The 21,280-nt window shown below is 34.3% G+C and overlaps 1 protein-coding gene across 1 annotated transcript; it reads right to left on the bottom strand.

Moving 5' to 3' along the window:
- Positions 1-8,550: 8,550 nt before the first annotated feature.
- Positions 8,551-9,806, bottom strand: LOC113301158. Its single transcript, XM_026549925.1, has 2 exons — positions 9,539-9,806; positions 8,551-9,437 (listed from the first exon to the last, which is right to left on the bottom strand). The coding sequence occupies exons 1-2, from the start codon at positions 9,596-9,598 to the stop codon at positions 8,820-8,822; spliced, it is 678 nt and encodes a 225-aa protein (XP_026405710.1). The 5' UTR covers positions 9,599-9,806; the 3' UTR covers positions 8,551-8,819.
- Between the last annotated feature and the right edge of the window lie 11,474 nt (positions 9,807-21,280).

Here is a 21,280-nt window from a genome sequence, read left to right on the forward strand (position 1 = left end):
CCATATCCATATCACCTCTACCCAACAAGAATCAGAGGTTTAGTATACCTCTAACCCTTCCAAATATCCGATTGAAATCTGCCAGGGAAGAAAAAAATTTCCCGCCAAAACTGAAATTTGAATTTGAGAAGAAGGACACCCCTTATCCAGTGGTCGTCCCTTATCCGCTGCTGGAGTCCGAATAACACATGTCCCTTGGGGTGTCTTTAGTAATTTTTCTGGGGGTGTTTCCAACATTTTTTCTGGGTTCCTCTGGTGCATTTCTGGGGTGCTTCCGGTGCATTTCTGCGGTGCCTTTAGTACTTTGTCCTAGGGTGTAAAACACTACTTTTCGAGCCCATTTCGCCGCAAGGACTTATTTCTATAAAATTTCCTACAAAGACATAAAATAACACAATAAATACAAAATCGAGCACTAACAATACATACAAATGAGACATATTAGACACAAAAATGCGTCTATCAGTGGTTACCAAACAGATTCTTCATTTGCCGTTTGGGATACGATCCAAAAGACTTACTATTCACGTGTGTGACTCTAGAAGTCGAAGGCGCATGGATACTAACAAAACTAAGTAGCTAGGGGTAGTATGCTTGGTCTCAACTATATGGAGTTGGTAATAGATTTTGTATAGAGGCTTAATTATGAGAGTATTGAAAATTAGACTAGGTTCCGTGGTTTTTCTGCATTTACGGTTTCCTCGTTAACAAAATCTTGTTGTGCCATTTACTTTACTATTTCTCAATTATATTTGGTTTATATAATTTAAAGTAAATTTCCCTTGTACGTTAATTCCATAACACTTGATATTGATCCTATAAAGTTTCGGTTTAATACTTTACCTATTATCAAGCGCACACTTTGTTGTCGTATCGTCTCGATCTTGTATCCATAGGCGATCACACAAAGTGTGAACCTAATCTATTGTATTGTTTCGACTTTGTCCATAGACGATCACATTCGGCAAAGGACTTATAGGTGGATAATTAAAAGATTGTGGTGTATTTAGGGTACCCTCATATTATCAAAATATAGAGATATCTTGATCTATCAAATCCAGGGTTTATGAAAATCACCTAATACAGGTTTCGTAACTATCAAAGAAGATATCTTTCCTATGCTTTACGATCTCAAGTTAAAGTCTTCTAGAATCTCATTCTTGTTAGTGAAGAACAAAGATGTGGAAAACAACCTTATGCAACACACATAACTTTCCTATGGATAATTTGTGTAGTTACATGTGTTAGAGCACTGCTCGGTCGAACTCGCAAGCGTTACTATCTCAAGCTTGTTTGTCAACTTTAGTTGCCAAAACTATAAGTCTTGATTTCTAGTTTACTTATAGCTAAGTATCGGATTAGGATAGAAAGTGTAGTTGAGCATTAAACTTCACTCGTTCATCGATTGAAGACGAAGAACTACTAAGAGGATCTTATGGAACTTCATCAACAAAAGGTATGTGGAGACTTGAACTCATCTATCACTCAAAAGTCTATCTACTTTATCTCCTATTTGAGACAAAAGTCGTATAGCTATATAGACTTCAATTATACAAATTTTATATTTCGAGCTAAGTTTAACTCGCTTACATATTTATCGAAATATGTGTTGGTAAACTTTTGCTTTAACCAAGTTCATCTTATATTCTTGAAGAAAGTCAAAAGATGATCAGTGAAAATCGCATGGTAACATCTAACATGATTTGTATGAGACGGTCATTTGATGTAGACTCGAAATGTTTCGTATTGGTCGTTTGATCACTTGAAAATTGCTTCGAAGCTAATAGTTTGTATGAGACAAATATTGTCGTCTTCCGGGAATGTTTCAATGGTTTAAATTAGGGCTGCACATGGGACGTGACGGTACGGGTTTTTTCCTAACTCAGTACCTGTACCTCCCTATGGCCGGTACCTGTACCTTGTACTTGTACCTGTACCCGTGTATTACGGGACGGGATGGGACTTGTACCTGTTTAACTCGGTACGGGACGAGACGGGACCGGTTCTTTACCTGTACCATGTGTTAAAAAAAATCCACTTTTTCCTAATAAGCTAGAAACTGAACGCATTGCAAGAATTTGAATTCACATTTTACCTCAAAAACATTGGAAAGCTTGCGAAGAAATAAATTGCGTAAGACAAGCATCCGACTTTGTACATTGACGCCCGATCGACAAACTCATAGTATAGGAACTGCACATATTTTGAAAAAGAAACACTAAAATTAGTTAGCTGGAGACAACGAAGGCATTGCAAAGCTACATTAACAAAATACTAATATTCACAAGAAACAAAGTAACAACGGTAAAAGGATACTTAAGCAACCACGTACACTGGCGATGGCTACAGTCTCGAGATATGCTATGAAATAAGAAAGAGCTAGAATCCAAACAGGCTCAGTAACCCGTCGAATTGAGTCTGGTAGGTCAGCAATAGAATGTCGTAGTCGGCGAAGCGTCATAATTGACACCACATGGTAAAACAAGAAGCAAACGTGAGTGAGGAGGAAAGTTGTGTGCGTTACCTGAGACATGATCTTGAATATCAATCAATACAAGAAAAGTTTAATTAACTAGAAGACATGCATATATTCTACACCAAAGTTCATGCATAAGGATCATAATTTGTAGCCTGCGTTATTCATCTTCCATGAAGGAAAGGTATATGAAGCTCCCAAAACAGTCAAAAAGTAGTGTTGCACCTAAAAGAAGTATGAATAAGAATCCTCGGTACTACTGGACGGGAATAGCCTAGAACCGTTACTTGTACCTACTCTAGGCACGATACCAGTTTTTGGTACTTGTACCTGTCCCATCTGACCGCGGTTCGGGACGGTACCGGTACGGTCCCATGGGACGGGACGGTTCTTGTGCATCCCCAGTTTAAATTAGAGTTTAGAACAATTGGATATAATAATAGTATGTGTACTTGCATATGTGTGATCCAAATCAGGGAACCATGGTATGCATACCCGTATGCGTACTGATTGGTTTAGTAGAGGTCCGGGAACTAAGTACGCATACCGGTACGCGTACTGGCGTGAGGTTCAAGTTCCGGGACTTTACTGAGTTTGGTGGTATGTGTACCCGTTCGCATACTGGCGAACCCAAACTTAGTCCGGTCACTAAGGTATGTGTACCCGTTTGCGTACTTGGGTGAATTATGTTCTAAAATCGGTTTGTTCATGAACTAATACATTTATATAATAAGGAATGCAATCTTTTGCAAACCGTGGCTATAATGTTCATGACTTGATTCGAGTGAATCAAAATCGATTTTGCTTCAATTTTGTCTTGTATACTTCTATGAGAATATAAACAATTGAACAACTCTAGAACTAGTTTCATTTGAGTCATTTGAACTTGTTATGGTTAAGATGAATGAGGTTGATATGAAAGTGTTCATATGGCTAACTTCGGTTAACTATTGTTGAGACAAAAAAGGTGTACACGTTTAGGTACAGTAATTCATATCTATATGAAGTCACTTTTCATTTGTGTGTAACAATCTAAGTTCAATTTGACAGTTGAAAGATATTAGCATGAGTGTAATCAGGTTTTCATCTAACGGTGAATATTGAATGTTCTGTTACCAAGGTAACATTGATTGCAAACCCTGATTTGAAGACTATATAAAGGAGAACTCTAGTAACTGGGAAACCTAATCCCCATAACTCCCGTGTGATAATAGTTGCGACTAGAGTCAATTCTCCTTTAACCTTAGGTTTTCCCAAAACTCTGTATGTTAACGACTTGAAGACTTCATTGGGATTGTGAAACCAGACCCCAACTATTTTCTCTGTAGTTGCGTGTTCTGATCTTGTTGTTTTCTATGATGATTGAGTACTATCTTCTCTAAGATTTGCTCGAGATTTAATCTCCGATAGGCAACATAAAAAGTAGTCACAAATATCTTCGTCTCATCGTTTGTGATTCCACAATATCTTGTTTCGCTAACATACGATTAAGATTATTGTGAGGTGATTGATATTTATAGGCTATTCTTCGGGAATATAAGTCTGGTATATCAATTGGTTCATGTTCACCTTGATTTATCAAAAAAACGGAACAAAACTCATAAGTTTATCTATGGGAGACAGATTTATCTATTCAATAGACTATTCTGTGTGAGACAGATTGGTTTATCAAGTCTACGACTTTGGATCGTAATAACTCTTAGTTGTGGGTGAGATCAGCTAAGGGAATCAAGTGCGTAGAGTCATGTTGGGATTCTGAGACGTAAGGAGCGTAACTATACTTTGATCAGTGTAACTTGGAGTAGGCTAGTGTCTGTAGCGGCTTAATACAATGTGGTGTTCAAATCTGGACTAGGTCCCGGAGTTTTTCTGCATCTGCGATTTTCTCATTAACAAAACTTCTGGTGTATGTGTTATTTATATTCCGCATTGTATTTGTTTATATAATTAAAATATCATAGGTTGTGCGTAAGTTCAATCAATTGTGAATCCAACATTTAGTTGTTGATTAAATTGATTCACACTTTGATATTGGTTTTTGATACCGTCCAAGTTATTTCTTGTATTCAATAGGGTTGCAAATTCCTATTTTTTTGATTGCAGATTGAATTGAGATATAACTCTTTGATATACTTTTCTTAAGATTGAGTCTAACTGTCTAGTTGATTCTCTTGAAAGTATATTGGAGTTAGTCCATACAGATTGCTATGAGAAATATTGGGTGTGGTTGTTAGACCCCCGTTTTTTTCAACATGAAACATTTGTTTATAGTGAATTATCAAGCCTAGGTTGCTTAAAAACAAAACCAACTTGTCTAGGAAAGGAAACACCAAGTACTTGCCTAAAATAGAACTTTACTCACGTATTTACGGTTTCAGTTCGCGAACTATTTATAGAATTTCGTGTACAATTTTCTTCTCACGTAATCAACCTTTAGCTAACATGTTTCAGATTTAATAAATCACTTATAACTTATTCGTTATAACTCGGAACAAAGTGATTCTTGGTTCGTTGGTTTCGTATATTCATTCGATATAATATGGATACATTTTCAAGGTCAATGGTTTTTAACACTAAATTCTTAGTATCAAAACTCCTCGCGTACAAAAATATATTTACCGTTATAGAAATGGTTCGAAAAAGTGAGTACTTTGTTTCGGTCGATAAAGAGGTAGAATAAACAAGAGAATATTTGTGACTAACCTTTAATGAAGTTCTCCATAGATTTATTTGTGAGGATTCGAGAATAGTTTTTATTCCATGTTCTACTTCTTAAACCTAATCTAGTCTGAAACTTACTTTAGTATACTAAATCAAGAATGCGTTTTGTAATCTAAATTTGACAAGTGACTGACATGCCAACGCCAGTGGGTTCATCCGAACAATGTTGTAACACTTACCCTGGAAGTCTTATATTAGTTTTCATAAAATAGATTCATATGCAAGTGTTATAATTAAAGAAATGGGCTTTGAAAAAATACTAGATGATAATGATTTTTTCGGTTAACCATAACCGACCAGTTACAAACCTACCGTATCGGTTCGATTTGAATCGAACTGAATTTGACCAATGGTATGTTTTAGAATCATAAAAACCTAGCTCATTTGTTTGAGTTCTGGTTTAGTAAAAAACCGAGTATAATTATGCCATACAGCTTTAGGTATCTATGATTGACAAAGAGTCAGAGGTTCTTTCTAGGTTGGACAATATAGATTGAAAAACGAGAAGGTACCAAGTTGAATGCCAAGTTTTTCGTTCAAACACGGACAAGGAATATCTTTGGATAATCTCAAAATGAAAATTTTAAATCATAAGGATTGATTGACGTACAACCTGATTATTTAGTTATAAAAATCAACATTATAATATGGAAGTGAAAGTAAAGTAAAACACCCGATATTTTGTTGACGAGGAAACTGCAAAGCAGACAGGACCTCGTCCATTTTTTAACACACATTTTATGAAGCCGATACAAACACTAAACTACTATAATTACTTTAGTCTGGATTGTAATTGAGATAGAAAAAACCCTTCAAGCTACTATTTTGCATTTGTTCACCTACATCTCTTGATTAATGCTGGAAGCTATACCGTTGATTTCTTCTATATGATGTCCTCTAAAGGCCTAAGAGTTCTCCACAGTTCTTCATGAAGACTAATACTATCCAGCCTCTAACATGATGCGTGGTGATTTCCTTTTTGATTCGTAATCAAAGATAGAAATATAATCCTCGATTTATACAAGTTTAAATCACATTATTAGGGTTTATTCTTCAAAACTTATAGAGATACCTAAGTATCTATCTATACAAGAATCACAGACTAGAATATAATCTAAGATGAATTATTGTGGAAACTTACAAACAGGTTTCAATTGATAAGTGTTGTACTCAGTTGTGTTTGAAGTTCCCTTGAATCTGGATTTGATCAGTAATTCTTGAATGACCTTAACTATAGTATAAGATAAAGACCTTATAATATACAAATAGATTAAATACAGATACATGTTGGGAATCTATCTTTCTTAGAGTATATGTGAATATGTGCTTCACGAATCCTAAGTGAAGTCTTTCAAAGTCATACTTTAGATCTCAAAGATCCTTAGGTTTTAGAGGAAAAACTTCGCAATGAGATGCACAAGCGTGAATGAATTAAGTTTTAAGTGTTGCTGATGTTTTCGATTTATAATAGTCGATCAAGGATGGGTTACTTATAATGTAAGAAATGAATTTCTTGCAACCCAACTTAATCCTGAATTGCTTGTCGTTTCCTAAGGTGTGGAAAATCTATATCTTTAATAGGAACTAGACTTGGATTGAGGTCTTTTCCATAGTTTGAAGTAGTAGTCATCATTTAGCTCAAGTAAAGTCTATGAAAAGAATTACTACCAAAGATAATTTTAAACTATTAAGAGAAAAGAAGTATACTTTCCATGAAAAATGAATTAACCAAGTAATATTATTCGTAAGTGTGTGAATAGTTTGTGAATGTCAATTTTTTTTTTGATAATATGGAAGTCTGGTGGACCCTGGGACAGAAATTTCAATAAGTGTGTGAAGAGATACAAATTTTCAATTTTATCCTACACATTTGCACCCAAAATGTGTGAATGTATAGGATAAAATTGAAATTCTGTATCTCTAATTAAATCAAAAAATTTGTGAATGTCAGAAAAATATTGTTTGACCCTAGGATAGAATTTCCCTAGATCCGATTATATTTGCAAGAGATACGCTCATTATAATTGAGCATGATAAAAGCGCGATCTGAAATAAGTATTTTTAATCTGAAATGAATTAAAGTATATTTCTTTTCGATCAACAACAAAAGCAAACAATCTTGTATTCTTCAAAGAACACGTGGATTTAGTGAATTTGGTAGATTGTAGGAAATGATCCTACTGTTAGTAGCTGATTCAAAAAATGGTCTCACTATTACAAACACTTTATAAAATGGTTATAAAACAGTTGGAAAGAGAGTTAAGTGGTGACTCACAGTTAAATAGATCAATTAAATTTCCTATTTATCCCTCCAAATGTAATTTTGAACTTTACCTTCATTAGTGTTGTTTGACGGTGATGTTTTTTTGGTAGTGGTGATGCGACCACTTATATAGCATTCAGGATAGTCACATGGCATTCATCCAAAGGGTTCATTATTTCCCCTCCAGGCTCCAGCGAAGCTTCTTACACTTCCACCACTATCACCACCACCTCCACCAATTTAGTTAAATAAACCGGATATATCAAAATTGGGTATATCAAAAAAGGGTATTTTGGGGAATATAACCCCATTTTATTCAAAAGTGTTCAATCGGATAAAAAAAATATCACTGTACAAAACAAATTAAAAAATATGACCATTTTTTAATTGGCCCGTGAATTTACCTCCAAACACAGGAAATGTCCATCAAATTGTTTGCATTAAGAAATATTGGAAACAGTCTATTAATCAAACAACCGCCCTCAACATTTCTTTCTGTTTGAGCCAAAACTCTTCCCAAAACCGAGAATAAGCAGCATAATACATAGACTCGCCATGTGCAGACGAAAATGCATCTGAAGCCACATTGTTACTAGAATACGGAATGTAAGCTGATATTCTGTCCATTCTTTTCTAACAAAAAGGCACTTGCACTGATTGATAAGTTTTCACAGCCCGGATTAAACCGCTGTCTTACAAAGTACGAAGTAATACGTACATGTCCGCGGTCCTGGACGTGGTCCTGTAATTTTCCGGAATCAGTCACGGACCTGATTGATCTGCCTTTACCCCCTTGGAATCCACTGATGACTGATCTATTCAAACGTAAAAACCAATTGACTACCGGCTGCTTCTCCCCAAAAATCCTTGATCCTTTCCAAACCTTGAACGTTGTTTCGTCCTATCAAGTGAAAGTAAACGAAAGACAAAACAACACCCGCCATCTTGGAAATAATTGCGTTGAGATTCAATAAACAAAAAGAGATTATCGGTAGATGGTAGTAATAGTAACGCAAACCGTCCTCCTCCTGCTAGTCATGACAGTATTGCAAAATACACATCCAAACAACAACCATGTATACCTCCAAGATTACAAAGACATTAAATTACAGGATTTATTTATTTACTCGAAACAGTTCATGACAGAACATTCATCAACAATCCAGTCAATCAATTGAAAAAATTTACATCAAGGGAGAACTGAACATGTATCAAAAAAGGAAGGCCTTGGTACGGCTGTGGCAAACACATGAACATCAAATAACTTCTTTCTTCTTCTTTTTCATGACATATATACAATGGAGCAAGAACAAAAAAAATCGAACAAGCAAACCACAAGAAAAGACTCAAAAAAAAAAATCATTTTCGAAGGATGTATTCTTCGCCGGATTGGTGATCGATATATCTGACCCACCGGCTAGGACTTGCTTTTGTCGATGAATTTGGATTACTACTTGCTGCTACATGTGCAATATCAACTCCCTTTCCTACAGGAAGATAGGCTGTCCGCACCACACGCGAACCGCAGCTAAGAACATTTCTCCATCTAAATACCCCAAAATTACTTCTTGAAGTAACGTTCTTACAGATTAAAACTGCACCTCTTTGGCTCAACTTAGCAAACCTAAGTATCTTTGAGAAGTCTTTGCATCTACAGTCAACCACCATGAAATCTACACCTACTAATCCATTCATCAACTGTTCTGCTTCTCCAACAATAATCTCTGGAAATGGAGTCGATGCTGAAACGCCTAATACCTTTTGCATGGCTTCAGTATACTCTATTCTAGTCTGTTCGTCTGGTACAATACAGACGTGTCGCGCACTTGTATGACGGCTGGCTATTGATAAACCAACACTAGTTGAAATCCCACCACCAGGTCCAGGATACCATGTTTCTACTATGAATTGCGGTTTCCATCCACCTGCCATGGCTGATATTAGCTCTGCTACACTCGATTCTTGAATATTTTCACACTGCACAACATGAAAAAAACTTTATTACGAATAGATTTAAGAAAAGGTATACCAAAATAGAATTAAAAGCAATATGGTTTTTGAATATATAAATTACTTACAGATTTAACAGTATCAATATAAGAAATTGAAGCTGTGTCAGGGCACCAAATCAACTTCATCTTGTTTCTTCTTAGTTCTTGGTTTTCTTCTTCTACTACTAAACTAGTAATACTAGTTAATAAATGGTGTGGGTTATCCTTTGGGTTTCTATATTTTGATCCCTTATATATATTGAAGGAGAAAAGGTCAAGTATAACAAAATGGATGAAGCCTGTTTATGTAAATAGTTGACATTAGCCACCAGAATCCAACGTGTGGATTTGTATGGGGTTTACAGAAAAATGATGAAAAAGCAACTAATTTGAAATAATAATCATCGCAGGCCGCATATTAAACATAAACAACACCTGGTCTATCCATCTAACTAATCCTGGAAATTAGTATTTAATAGCCGACAAGTTCATCAAACTGAATTTTTCTTATGCCTTTTGCTTTCTTTTGGAATTTTCCTAACGCCCTAAAATCTGTGTTGCAATGATAAGATCCACGACTGATGCTATTGGACCATTCTTTTGCAGCGTTATGAGGTCTGGGGCCATGTCTATACGCGGAATTGTGAAACATAAATGGAAATAAATGGTCCATTGAGTTCACATAATAGGTATGGAAAAAACATAAGGAACCGCCATGAATAATCACCGACTAGGTAGGTATATAAATGATAAAAAAGATGGTAGAGTAAAAGAAACCAAACATTATTCCCCTGAAAATTGCACCCACAGCCCCAGGTTTTGTTCTTTTGGAATTTTGAATGATTAGAGTTCCTTATTCTGCTAAGAATAAATGAACTCTAGTCACTGGCAGAATAATCCATATGCCATCAACAAAAGTTGGCGCAGAAACTTCTATAATATATACTCAATGACGACTTATGCTTCTTTAGAAAGTCGAAGTCTGAAGCAGAACTAATTTTGCTTCACAGAAAATTTACTTTTCGACTTCTAATAGTTGTTCTGAAATTTAACACCCAAATTGATTTTTGATTTTTTGACTTCTAGAAATAGAAAAACTATTTCTGGTCAAACGGGCTATAAGAATAGCTCAACCTGCTAGGAGTCTGATTCTCATAATTGAAGTTAGAATTCTCAGTGTTCTCGGGTTTCATAACCTGTCTCTATCGCTAGGCTGCCAAAACGAAAAAATCCTCATAAGTAGAGCTCTGAATCGATAAATCAACACCCTTGCATTTGGTACCCATTGTCAATCTTGGTAATTATATGCTTTCGCACATCTATAATTTGACGTATGCAATGACTCAGCAAGTGAAAAGGCAAAAGAGAAAAAGAAAAAATTGTAAGGCTAGCCGGTTTCCAGAATCCATACACGATGATACATGCACAGTATAAAAAATTCCGAACAGTAAGTCCAAAATCAATTTTCTTTCAACTGGGTTGCAAAAGAGGGGCGCAATACCAGAGGGCAGAGGACTTCAAATGTTCAAATATCCATCTACTCCGCTATTATTATATTCTAGCGCCTACAAGAAGTCAATATATTGAACGAATCATATTTAGTAGTTGAATTTGAATAACACGATCTCCCCCTCCTTTAACTTGTTAACTAAGAATAGTCGGAATATGAGCATCAACCAACTACACATATACTATTATTACTACGAGTATGCCATGAAACAATCAAAGAGCTGATGAGTGAGGTATGCGTTACGCGTACTCACTCTTGGAGCAATTTGGCATTTTCAACCATGACATCAAGTGTTGTTTCTTCTACAATTAAGTGTGAAAATCGAATTAAATTTAAGCAAGTTGTGAAGCTCGTGCATTACTAAACTCGTTTGTTGTCAATAAGTCAATCTTGCTGTATGTCTTATCTTATTCGTGCACCAATTAATTTTTCTGGGAAACGTATCACATGCTTCCGTGCACATAGAACCTAGCTAGAAATTACAGTACAAAACAAGATTAGACTTGCAAGCAAGTTGCCATTTTGGGTTGTACTTTGAATGTAGGAAGTAAAACCTGTAATGGAGCTGAGATTATCTGTACTCTACCGCTGTATGTACGTATTTCGCAAACTTGACTACACTTCTTAATCATCAATTACTACCTAATTGCTGTTAATTAATTATTAGAATTAAAAATTAAAACTAAAGATAATTTTCATTTTATAATTTTATGATATGTGCTCATACTAATCAATTTATAGTGATACCATTGCTCTCATCTCATCCGTGATATGTGCGTATATATGAAAACCCTACACTTGCAAGTTGAGACAGAAAAGCGGAATAAAGTAAAGTGAAAGGATCCTTTTTAGTTTAACTATAAACCAAACATGTCCACTACAAAACGAGTCATGATCCTAGTTAGCAATTCGGGATTCGGCAAACGTACGGAACGGCAAACGTACGAGTATTATACGGTTTTGTAAAATCCAGATTCGGTCCAAAATTCGGTCAACGGGACGTTATTCGTCATTAATTCGGAACGGCATACGTACGTGTATAATTCGATTTATAAATGTGAGTTCGGCTCTGAAAATTCGGTATTTATATATAACAAATAATTTGTATTTATAAGGTCATAGACCAATTTTTATGCATATGTGTGAGTTATTTAAGGAAAAAATAAACTCAATATGATGATATTAATAATATATACAACATTAGTTATCCAAAAGGACGTCGTATGGTGGTTTAGATGCTTGGTTAGTGAGTTTGAGATCTCTCTCACCTTCACTTTCAAATCTCTTCAGTCGTTTTTGTTTCATAAAAATTACAACACGTCTAATATTCGGTCGTGTATGTTCGGGAGGCAGTAAAGCCCAAAAAGTGGAGTCTTTGAAAAGTAAAAGCTAAAGTGGAGTCTTTATGACGAATTAAGCGGACGTATAATTCGGGATACGTAAAATTCGTGAACGATTCGCGAATAATCCGGGAATGCCACATAATACGCGACTTGGGTTCGGAGTTGCAAACGTACGCGAATAAGACGGTAAAATTCGTGATACGGAAAAATTCGCGAATGATTCGCGAATCATTCGCGAACTTACTAACTAGGGTGTGGAATCGTCCATCGTAGATATTAGAACATATGAACATATTAAACTAACTTGTTAGTTAGTTCAATATAAGGTAGAGTTTGTTGATCTATTACGAATTTCAATATAAGGTTTAATTCATTGGACGCTTTCCCGAGAGATTAAGGGGAAAAATAAAATTCCTGCAGTTCATTGATTTTCTCCTTTCGCCAGTTCTCACTTCTCAGTCTTTGTGCGAGCCTTTGCTAGATAGATCATCCAAGCATGAATATGCTGGTATTAGGCTGATAAGAACAGATTATTTTCTTTATCGATAAAAAAAAATGGTAACGAGAATATTAGTATCTTCGAGATGAAAGGGACAAGGATAACAAATTAAAATTAAAAAATCCGTTTAAAAACAACGAAGGACGCTTAACCGTACATTCATCGCCGGCAACCTACAATTTGTCTGCAAAATAAATAAAAACAAAGCATGTTTTGGTTCACAGGACACTGATTGCTCTAGCTTACCTACTTGATACCCATTTGGTACGGTATATTCAACGGTTTAATTTACTTTTATTGGTCGTCAGATACATCTTAGATATTTTTTGTTGAAGCGTAGATACATCTTAGATATTATTCAATTTAATGTATTTTTAACTTAAATACGGCAAATTTAAGAACAGGAAAAGGACAAGTTCTTCTGCTGCACACGTAACTCGTGATGGCACTGATGGGGTGGTGTTTTGATTAACATTTTTATTATTATTTTGGAAGTTAATTTTTCTAGCCACATCTAATTTAACCGACAGTCAACAGCATCGTAATTTAACCGATTGATATCTAAGACATGAACTAACAGGGCCTGGTGAACTTAGTTACAGTGTTTAAAAGCTCTCTTAGTCTCTTCCCTGGAGACGGCTTCCCTAGAGTGTTCAAGCCAAGAAATCCCAAACTCCAACTTTAACTCGAGCAAGATCATATCCAGTTCATATACTAGTTCAACTGTTACCACATCACTAATACCGAGTCAGCTCCATACTTTCCATTGCATATATCTAAAAACCGATTCATTCAGACTACCACCGTTAATTGAGACACTTTGGTTATGTTTTGGATATTGTTACTACTAGTTGGGTCATTGTTACCTTAATTGCACTAGGCAATCTAAATTTAAAAAATCTCTGGTTCATGTTATCTACATGTATTGAGGAACATTGGGTTGGATTTGACCCAGTCATCGTTTTGTGCTTTGACATATTTTGGTTTTGTCATTAACATCAGTTTGACCCTATATATTTGGTCATTTCCTTTGCGAGAGAAAGAGAGGGTTTTCTGAAATTGTTTTTAGATCTGAAAGGATAGATTTGATAGGCAAGAATTGATGGAGATACTACAACATGCATGACTGTTATATAATCATGAACAGTTTTCGTAAAGTTCCCGACTACCTAAACGGGCTCTCTCTATATATATTTTGAGGTTTTCTTCTTTTTCAAAAAAAAAAAGAAAAAAGAAAAAGAAATCCCAAGCTTTGTTTCTGCTTTTTTTCCTCCCAATATGTCGTCTTTAAGTTTTGAAATAGAGAACTACTTCACTTAGTACATAAGGTGGCTAAAGAACCTGGGTCTGGGGAATCAGTTTTTTTTTTTCCTTCTCCCGAGCTTCTTTCTAATGTGGAAAAACTTATGTTTTTTTTATAAGACCGGTCGTAAATTTGAGCCAATTCCCTGATGTAAACTTCACTATACAAAATAAATAACATTTTTTTATTTGTATAAAAAGAAAAAGCTAACAGAACGGCCCAAAGTTGAACTCTGAGATGATGTCCCTATAGAAATTCTCACATGAAAATTTTCCTTTAGGAACATAGCGTCATAATTTTTTTTATTATTACTGTTAATCATCTTCTTAGTATTGTAATCAACCTCCATTTCAAAAAAAAACAATTTGCTAAGCGAGTTATAAGTAGAAATAGTAATGATAATATAATTGATTTAGAACCGATTATAGCCACTTATGCAAAATACTTGATGTCCAAAAATATCATTATAGCAATGTAAAAGGATTTTTTTATAGAAATGATAATATAGAGACTCAGAATAATAGAAGATGTAACATATAAAAATATAGCTGTTGAAGTTTGCCAAAAGTTCACACATCTGTAAAGGGAGATTCTGACAACTGGTTGGTTGCAGCAAAAGAAGTCCCTGGTATCCAGTAGTCTGTCCAAATGTTAATTGTCTCCCCATTTCCAACCTCTCAATCAAAGTAGTTTGCATGGGTTTGTTTTATACCAGTCATTACCCTTTTCAAGATCCACCTATCTCGTTGCTTTGGTTTAGTATTTATAATTTAGTTGAAAGACACCTGGAAAAGACGTCACTATTTTATAAGTATTGGTTTACTTGCAAAGTTCATAATCTTTTCTTTCCAACGATTAACCTATTTTTTATAATTTCAACAATTGGTTCGAAATATTTTATTTTTGATATGTTGGTAAAAAGAGGTGATCCTAGTTAGATATATGTAATCCATAGGTATAGTCTTTGAAATTACGAGGGTGTCAAATACACCACAATCTTTTTGATATCAAGATTTTGAGACACACCTTGTACAATCCTACAGAAACAATAACGGCCGAAAGATTATTTCAACAAGGTGTAGTTGGTAATAGTCATAGTTTGAAACGAACTAATTATGGTATTTTTACCAAGTTGATTAACGTATAACTTTATTTATTTTAGTTATAATGTAATGTGGAAGTAAATTAAACAACATAGACACAAAATATTTTGTTAACGATAAAAACTGTCTGACAAAAAAAAAAACCTCGGACCTAGTCCAATTTTGAATTCTCTAAGAATTAAGCCTCTATACAAATGGAGTAGTGTAACTTCGCATAGTTGAACACTCATTTGTTAGTCAGTATCCATGTGCCTACAACCAATCTCAAAGCAAGTGAATCCTAAGACAAAGTTCACTATCTTGAGTCGTTTCACTGCTATGAAGACTTCTGCTCTTAAGCTCTTTTGATCGTACCTTGATACAACAAATGACTAGATTTATTTCAGTAACCAACTCACTTATTGATAACTCAAATCAATCTTTAGATCAGTGACAAAGTAGAGTAAAGGATCTTTAATTTATATCAATAAACTCCTTTGGTCTAGAGATCAAACCAAGATAATGATTATCGAAATAATCAATCTTGATGAACAAGATCTATCCAAACAAATTAATGTAACTAGATAGTTTGTTTCAGCTTCTCAATCCTTATTCTATAAAGATAAACTGCTTCTGGATCACATAGAATCAAATATTGAAAAAGTAACACAAATATAAGGACCAAAAAGAAAAGTCTCTAGTCTTCATTTATATTCTTCAAATTAACCCCTGCAAACAACCTTCATTCCACTATTAATCAAAAACATAGAACGGGGTATGATAACGTTGATTGGTCAAAAGCTTAATCCCACAGATTTGGAATTACACAGACATGTGAATCTTCAAACAAACTTGATTGTCCTAATATCATAATGGAATGTAAACTAAAAGCATCAAACCAAATTTGTGTAAATTGCTATAGAAAAATTTTGGTCGAATTTGTATACATGTAAGAAAAAGTTTCAAACTTCTGGTTTATCAATCGACAGCCTATTTATCAAGGTAATCATTCAAACACGGAGCTGTAAGTCATGAGAATTACAAACCACCCAATTTTTGAAAATTGTGTGGTCTGGTCTAAGTCAACATGAAAACCAAAGAGAACATTAAATAATTCTCATAGTATACCTGCTAGGTTTTCACCGTACATGTTGATTGAGGTGGGGATAGCTTCCCCACACCCGTCCCAACAGAAGCTCCAGTTAGCAATTTCAACATATAACTAAGGCACAATTATCATCCAATAGATTAAAATTTCATTGAAACTCATGTAATTAACAATTGTCACGACTTAGTTTTTGTTATATAACGTTAGTGAGACATTAAGGTATCGGAAAATAATAATAAGTTCAAATATAAACACTTCTTTCTATTTATAGATAAATTTATTTCCATCTTTATACATCTCGACCAACATTGGCATGACGGTATCCCTTTCTATATTCTCGTCCACTTCATTATTATGTTTAACCAGAATGTGCAACATTGTCATGTCATTGTCGCTCTTTATACTTTCGTATTTTCACCTGTTTACCAGGGCTTTCTTAGATGGTGTTTGGAGTTTTTATTTTATAGGAATATATACAGATTATTTGTCCACTTTAATTGTTTTCTTTCATGTCTATATCATACACATATTTATGTTTATTTTTCATTAGATTTCGGGTCATCGAATATTACACGGTTTTTGAAATAATGTTGACATGTAGTTATCTTTATGTTTTTGTTTAGTAGATATGTTTCTTTTAAGCAGTCATAATCAAAAAAATTATGCGCAGATAGCCTTTCATAGACAAACTTTACTATCTTCGAAATAATCCTGAAGAACATTGATTTTCAAGTTTCATTTAATATTACTTCTGTGTACTCTGCTTGGTTTTGCTGTAATTTAAATACATCATTGAGGACGTTGTGTTATAAACAATATTCTTTTAAAATGATAGTGTTTACCTTATATTTTATGTTGTGTATGCCATAATTTTTCTCACTCTAATGTTATCCACGATTGTCTCCTCAACTTATCATATTGTTGTGTTAACACCATTACCATTGCTCTTACCATCATGTATAATCACTCAAGGGCGAATCCATAGTGGGGCCAGTGGGGTCACCGGCCCCCATAGTTTTTTTGAAAAATGTAAAGTCAGTATGTAGTTTTCACTCAAAAATACGTTGTGCCTCCACATTTTCTATGAGTTATGCGTATAAATTGACATTTTTGAAATTGATTTCAGCTAAAACTATCCGAAAGTTAAGGATTGCAATCCATATCTTATGGTAGACAAAGTGATTTAGTTAGGTTTATACTTCATGCATATATATGAATGATTCATACGAAGAATAATAAAATTGATCCATATGTTTTCATAAATTCGATCCATATCTTTTCATAAATTCTATAACACCGGCTTCCAATTCTGTTGCCAACACCAAGTCAATTTGGTTCTCTCTGAATGCAGTCACCACTTTTCTATTTTTTCCAAACAACAAAGCTTAAGAGCAAAACAACTTCTCTCCAGCTCATTTACTCTCTGACCAATTTCAATTAATTAGCTTATTAGCATTTTCAAATTTTCTCATGGTCATCCAAATCCAATTGGGAGCAAATTTCATGTTCCCTCCTTTTTGAACTCTTACAAATGTGATTGATTTAGTCCTTATGTGCACAACAACTCCTTATTGGAAAATTGAAAAAGGTGCCGCCTACGATTGTTCATTTGCTGATCTCAAGATTGATTTTGCATCGACGATCAAATTTGCCCATTTTTGTGCATTACAGGTAGTGGTAACTTCTGGTTTATGTGTATTACCTACAAAAATGACAAAACAATGAAATTTAGTAGTTTATTCTCCAAAGACTTACTCAAATTTTTCATTTTTTATTCTTAAATTACTTGATTTTTGTACCGATTGATGAAATTGGGATAACTATAATGGCGGTTTATCGTATTTGGAATTACGTTTTAGTTATGATCTTTGTAATTAAATTATGCCCCCATTAAACTTTTGTTCTGGATTCGCCACTGCAATCACTTGAAATATGTAGTTTCTACAAAGTATTTTTTAGATTGTAATACAAATCTATCTTATTTTATTAGTGTCTTCACTATTGCGCATCCATTGCATCATGGCCTACCTCCCATACAGACTTGTTTTACCTTACATGTTGGACATTCCATATAGTACCACTGAGATCTCGGTCGAACTCTAATAATGGCTCCTTTATGAAAGTTACACATTGCACTGCGTGTAATAATTTTTTTCTTAAAAATAGCGTGAAAAGGAATTCAAATTGAATCAATTATTAAATCTCATTATATTTTTCATATTATGTAAAAGTTTGAGTGTTTCGCGGAGTGTTGTACGATTCTCAAATGTCAATTATTCTTTTATTTGGTTTGGAATTTCCGAACACTAAGTTTCAGCTTCATCATCAACTTCATATACCTAACTTATCGCGATAGTTGTGTAGGACATAAGTAAGTTCTATCCACGTATAAAATTGACACCAATTACCATTTGCTTATTATATTAACAACTAGGATCGAACTCACATAATTAAAAGTTTTTACACATTAAATTGTCATCTAATGTTTGATAATAAAGTGTCGGAATATAAGAAACTATCTCCAAAATAGTACGTAAAAAATAATCTTCATCTAAAATATCTATTCTGAAAGGACGGGGATACCAAGTACACCACAATCTTTTGGATATCAACTTATAAGTTAGATACCTTGTGTGATTGTCTATGGACAAAGAAGTCGAGGCAATGCAACAACAAGATAATCACTTGATAATAGTTACAATACAAGACCGATTTACTATAGTTTTGATATCAAATGATTTGGATTAACGTACATTACTTTTAATTATAACTAAGACAATTATTATAATTTTGGAAACTAAAAGTAAAAACACAACAAGATTTTGTTAACGAGGAAACCGCAAATGCAGAAAAATCTCGGGACATAGTCCTGTTTTGAATACTCTCATGATTAAGCCGTTATACAAAGACACTACCAACTTCGTGTAGTTGACACCAAGTAAACTACCCATAATTACCTAGCTTCCTCAGTATCCCTACGCCTACAACCAATCTGGCCAACGCACGTGAATCCTAAGATAGAGTCCACTATCTTAAGTTGCTTCAGTCTCTCTGAAGACTTTAAGCACTCAACCCTTTTGATCGTTTTCCGAACAATAATGACTAATTTGTTTGGTAACTACTCTTCTTATCTCAATAAATCAATCATAGATATATGTGTTGAGTGTGACAAACACTTTTATGTTTAAAATCAATTAAACTCCTTTCTCAGGTTTTAGATCTTCAAGATCTGGATTAAACAAGTTTACTAGATCGAGTCAAACACAACCACCAGATTCGGATACTGAAGAGTACCACCAATGACAGATTATCGATCTAAATACATATTTTTAATAATAAGTCTATCAAAAGATAAACTAGATCTAGTCGGATCCCAGCCGATCGAGTTTATTTACAAATCAAATCACGAAGATACAAAACCAATAAGAAATTTTTTATTGTCTTAAATATTCAAAGTCTTATATACCTGCACAATAACAAACTTGATTCCTGACTTATGATCGATCACGCACAGAATGAAGTATGTTAACAATGGATGATAACGAGTCAATGTTAAACTCTTGATCCAGTTTGAGTGACTTTATGTCAGAATAGAAGGCTCCCAATTATAATCAAACTAGGTGCAAATCAAGAGATAACCACCGTTAGTCAATCAAATCAATAATCGAAAACTAAAATAACAATGAAATTCTAGTTTCCCACCAACGGTACTAGTAGACGCTTCTTAATCCCAAATAAGTCTTTAAACTAGCGGACGTAAGAGATTTCACTCATTAGGTTACTCTCCACTCCAAGATAGTACTACGAGAATACTATTAGTCGGCTACACCTGAAACAACAAAGATGAAGTTTTCCTGGCTCATGATGAGTTTGTAAGACGTATAAGGTAGTTTGGACACCAAGGAATTTCCATAACCGAAGATATTCAAAAGATATGCAATAAAGCACTTAAATTCGGTTTTTTTAATTCCAACCAATATCCAACTGTATAACTGAGATCTCAATGGACAACTCAATATTATATAGCAATTAACTAATATATATTTCCAGAGATATGTTTTGATTGCTGGTATAACAGAACATATTAACTTCGAAAATCTCAAAAAGGTTTTCTACTATTTTAGGTTTGGGATCTCACCTTGAGTATCAAGGAATATCTTTGAACAATTAAGAAATAAGATTTCACCACATGTTCAAATTACTCATTATGTTGACATCTTGAACTTTCCTATTTTGCAAATCCTATTTCCAAATTACACAAACCCTAAAGTGTATGGACTTATAGAAATCGGTTTTGCCTATCGGGACCGGTTCTACCATGATACCTAAATCAAGTTAGGATTGGTTCTACCTTGACTCCCAATATAGGTAGGGATCTGGTCTACTTGACTCCCAACATAAGATAGGATCGGTTATACCTTGATTCCTTATATAGGTTAGGATCGGTACATACTTAAGATCTTCAATGAAAACCGAGACTATCAACCCTTTTGATTTCCTTTCGACTACGAAACAAGTTCGTACGTCAAATTCCTTAAACTCATGTAATTAAACATAGGTTTCTAGGTATCAAATCAAGCCTATGTTCACCACACAATCTAGTAACGAGTTAAAAATATTATGTCAATGTCGTAATTACGAAGTCCAAAAGATAAGCATTATACCTCGTAATTCAATATACCAATATAAAGCACTTATCACTATTGATATATTGTTCCTTGAAACTTTTATCACAATATGATGATCAAGTCTATTATACTAGAGTTTCACATATATAACTTCGCATGTTATGTTTTCACTCAGAAATGACTTGAAAGCTTACGATATAGAAATGGAAAAAAGTCAAGTCATGTACTATTAACCTCAAATGGAAGGATGATGTTATCGTCGTTGTTGATACATCTTCAGGTCTTCAGAGTAATACTTGTACGTCTCAACATTTGTAGACTTCCTAGTCTAACCTAACGAAGTTGACTCTAGTAAT

Source organism: Papaver somniferum, chromosome 8 (genome assembly GCF_003573695.1).
Source record: "Papaver somniferum cultivar HN1 chromosome 8, ASM357369v1, whole genome shotgun sequence".
Classification (NCBI taxonomy): domain Eukaryota; kingdom Viridiplantae; phylum Streptophyta; class Magnoliopsida; order Ranunculales; family Papaveraceae; genus Papaver; species Papaver somniferum.

Coding starts and splice junctions, on each gene's coding strand:
- LOC113301158 (XM_026549925.1), bottom strand. CDS start 9,598: ATGAAGTTGATTTGGTGCCCTGACACAGCTTCAATTTCTTATATTGAT. Junction 9,438..9,538: donor ATATTGATACTGTTAAATCT/GTAAGTAATTTA, acceptor CATGTTGTGCAG/TGTGAAAATATTCAAGAATC.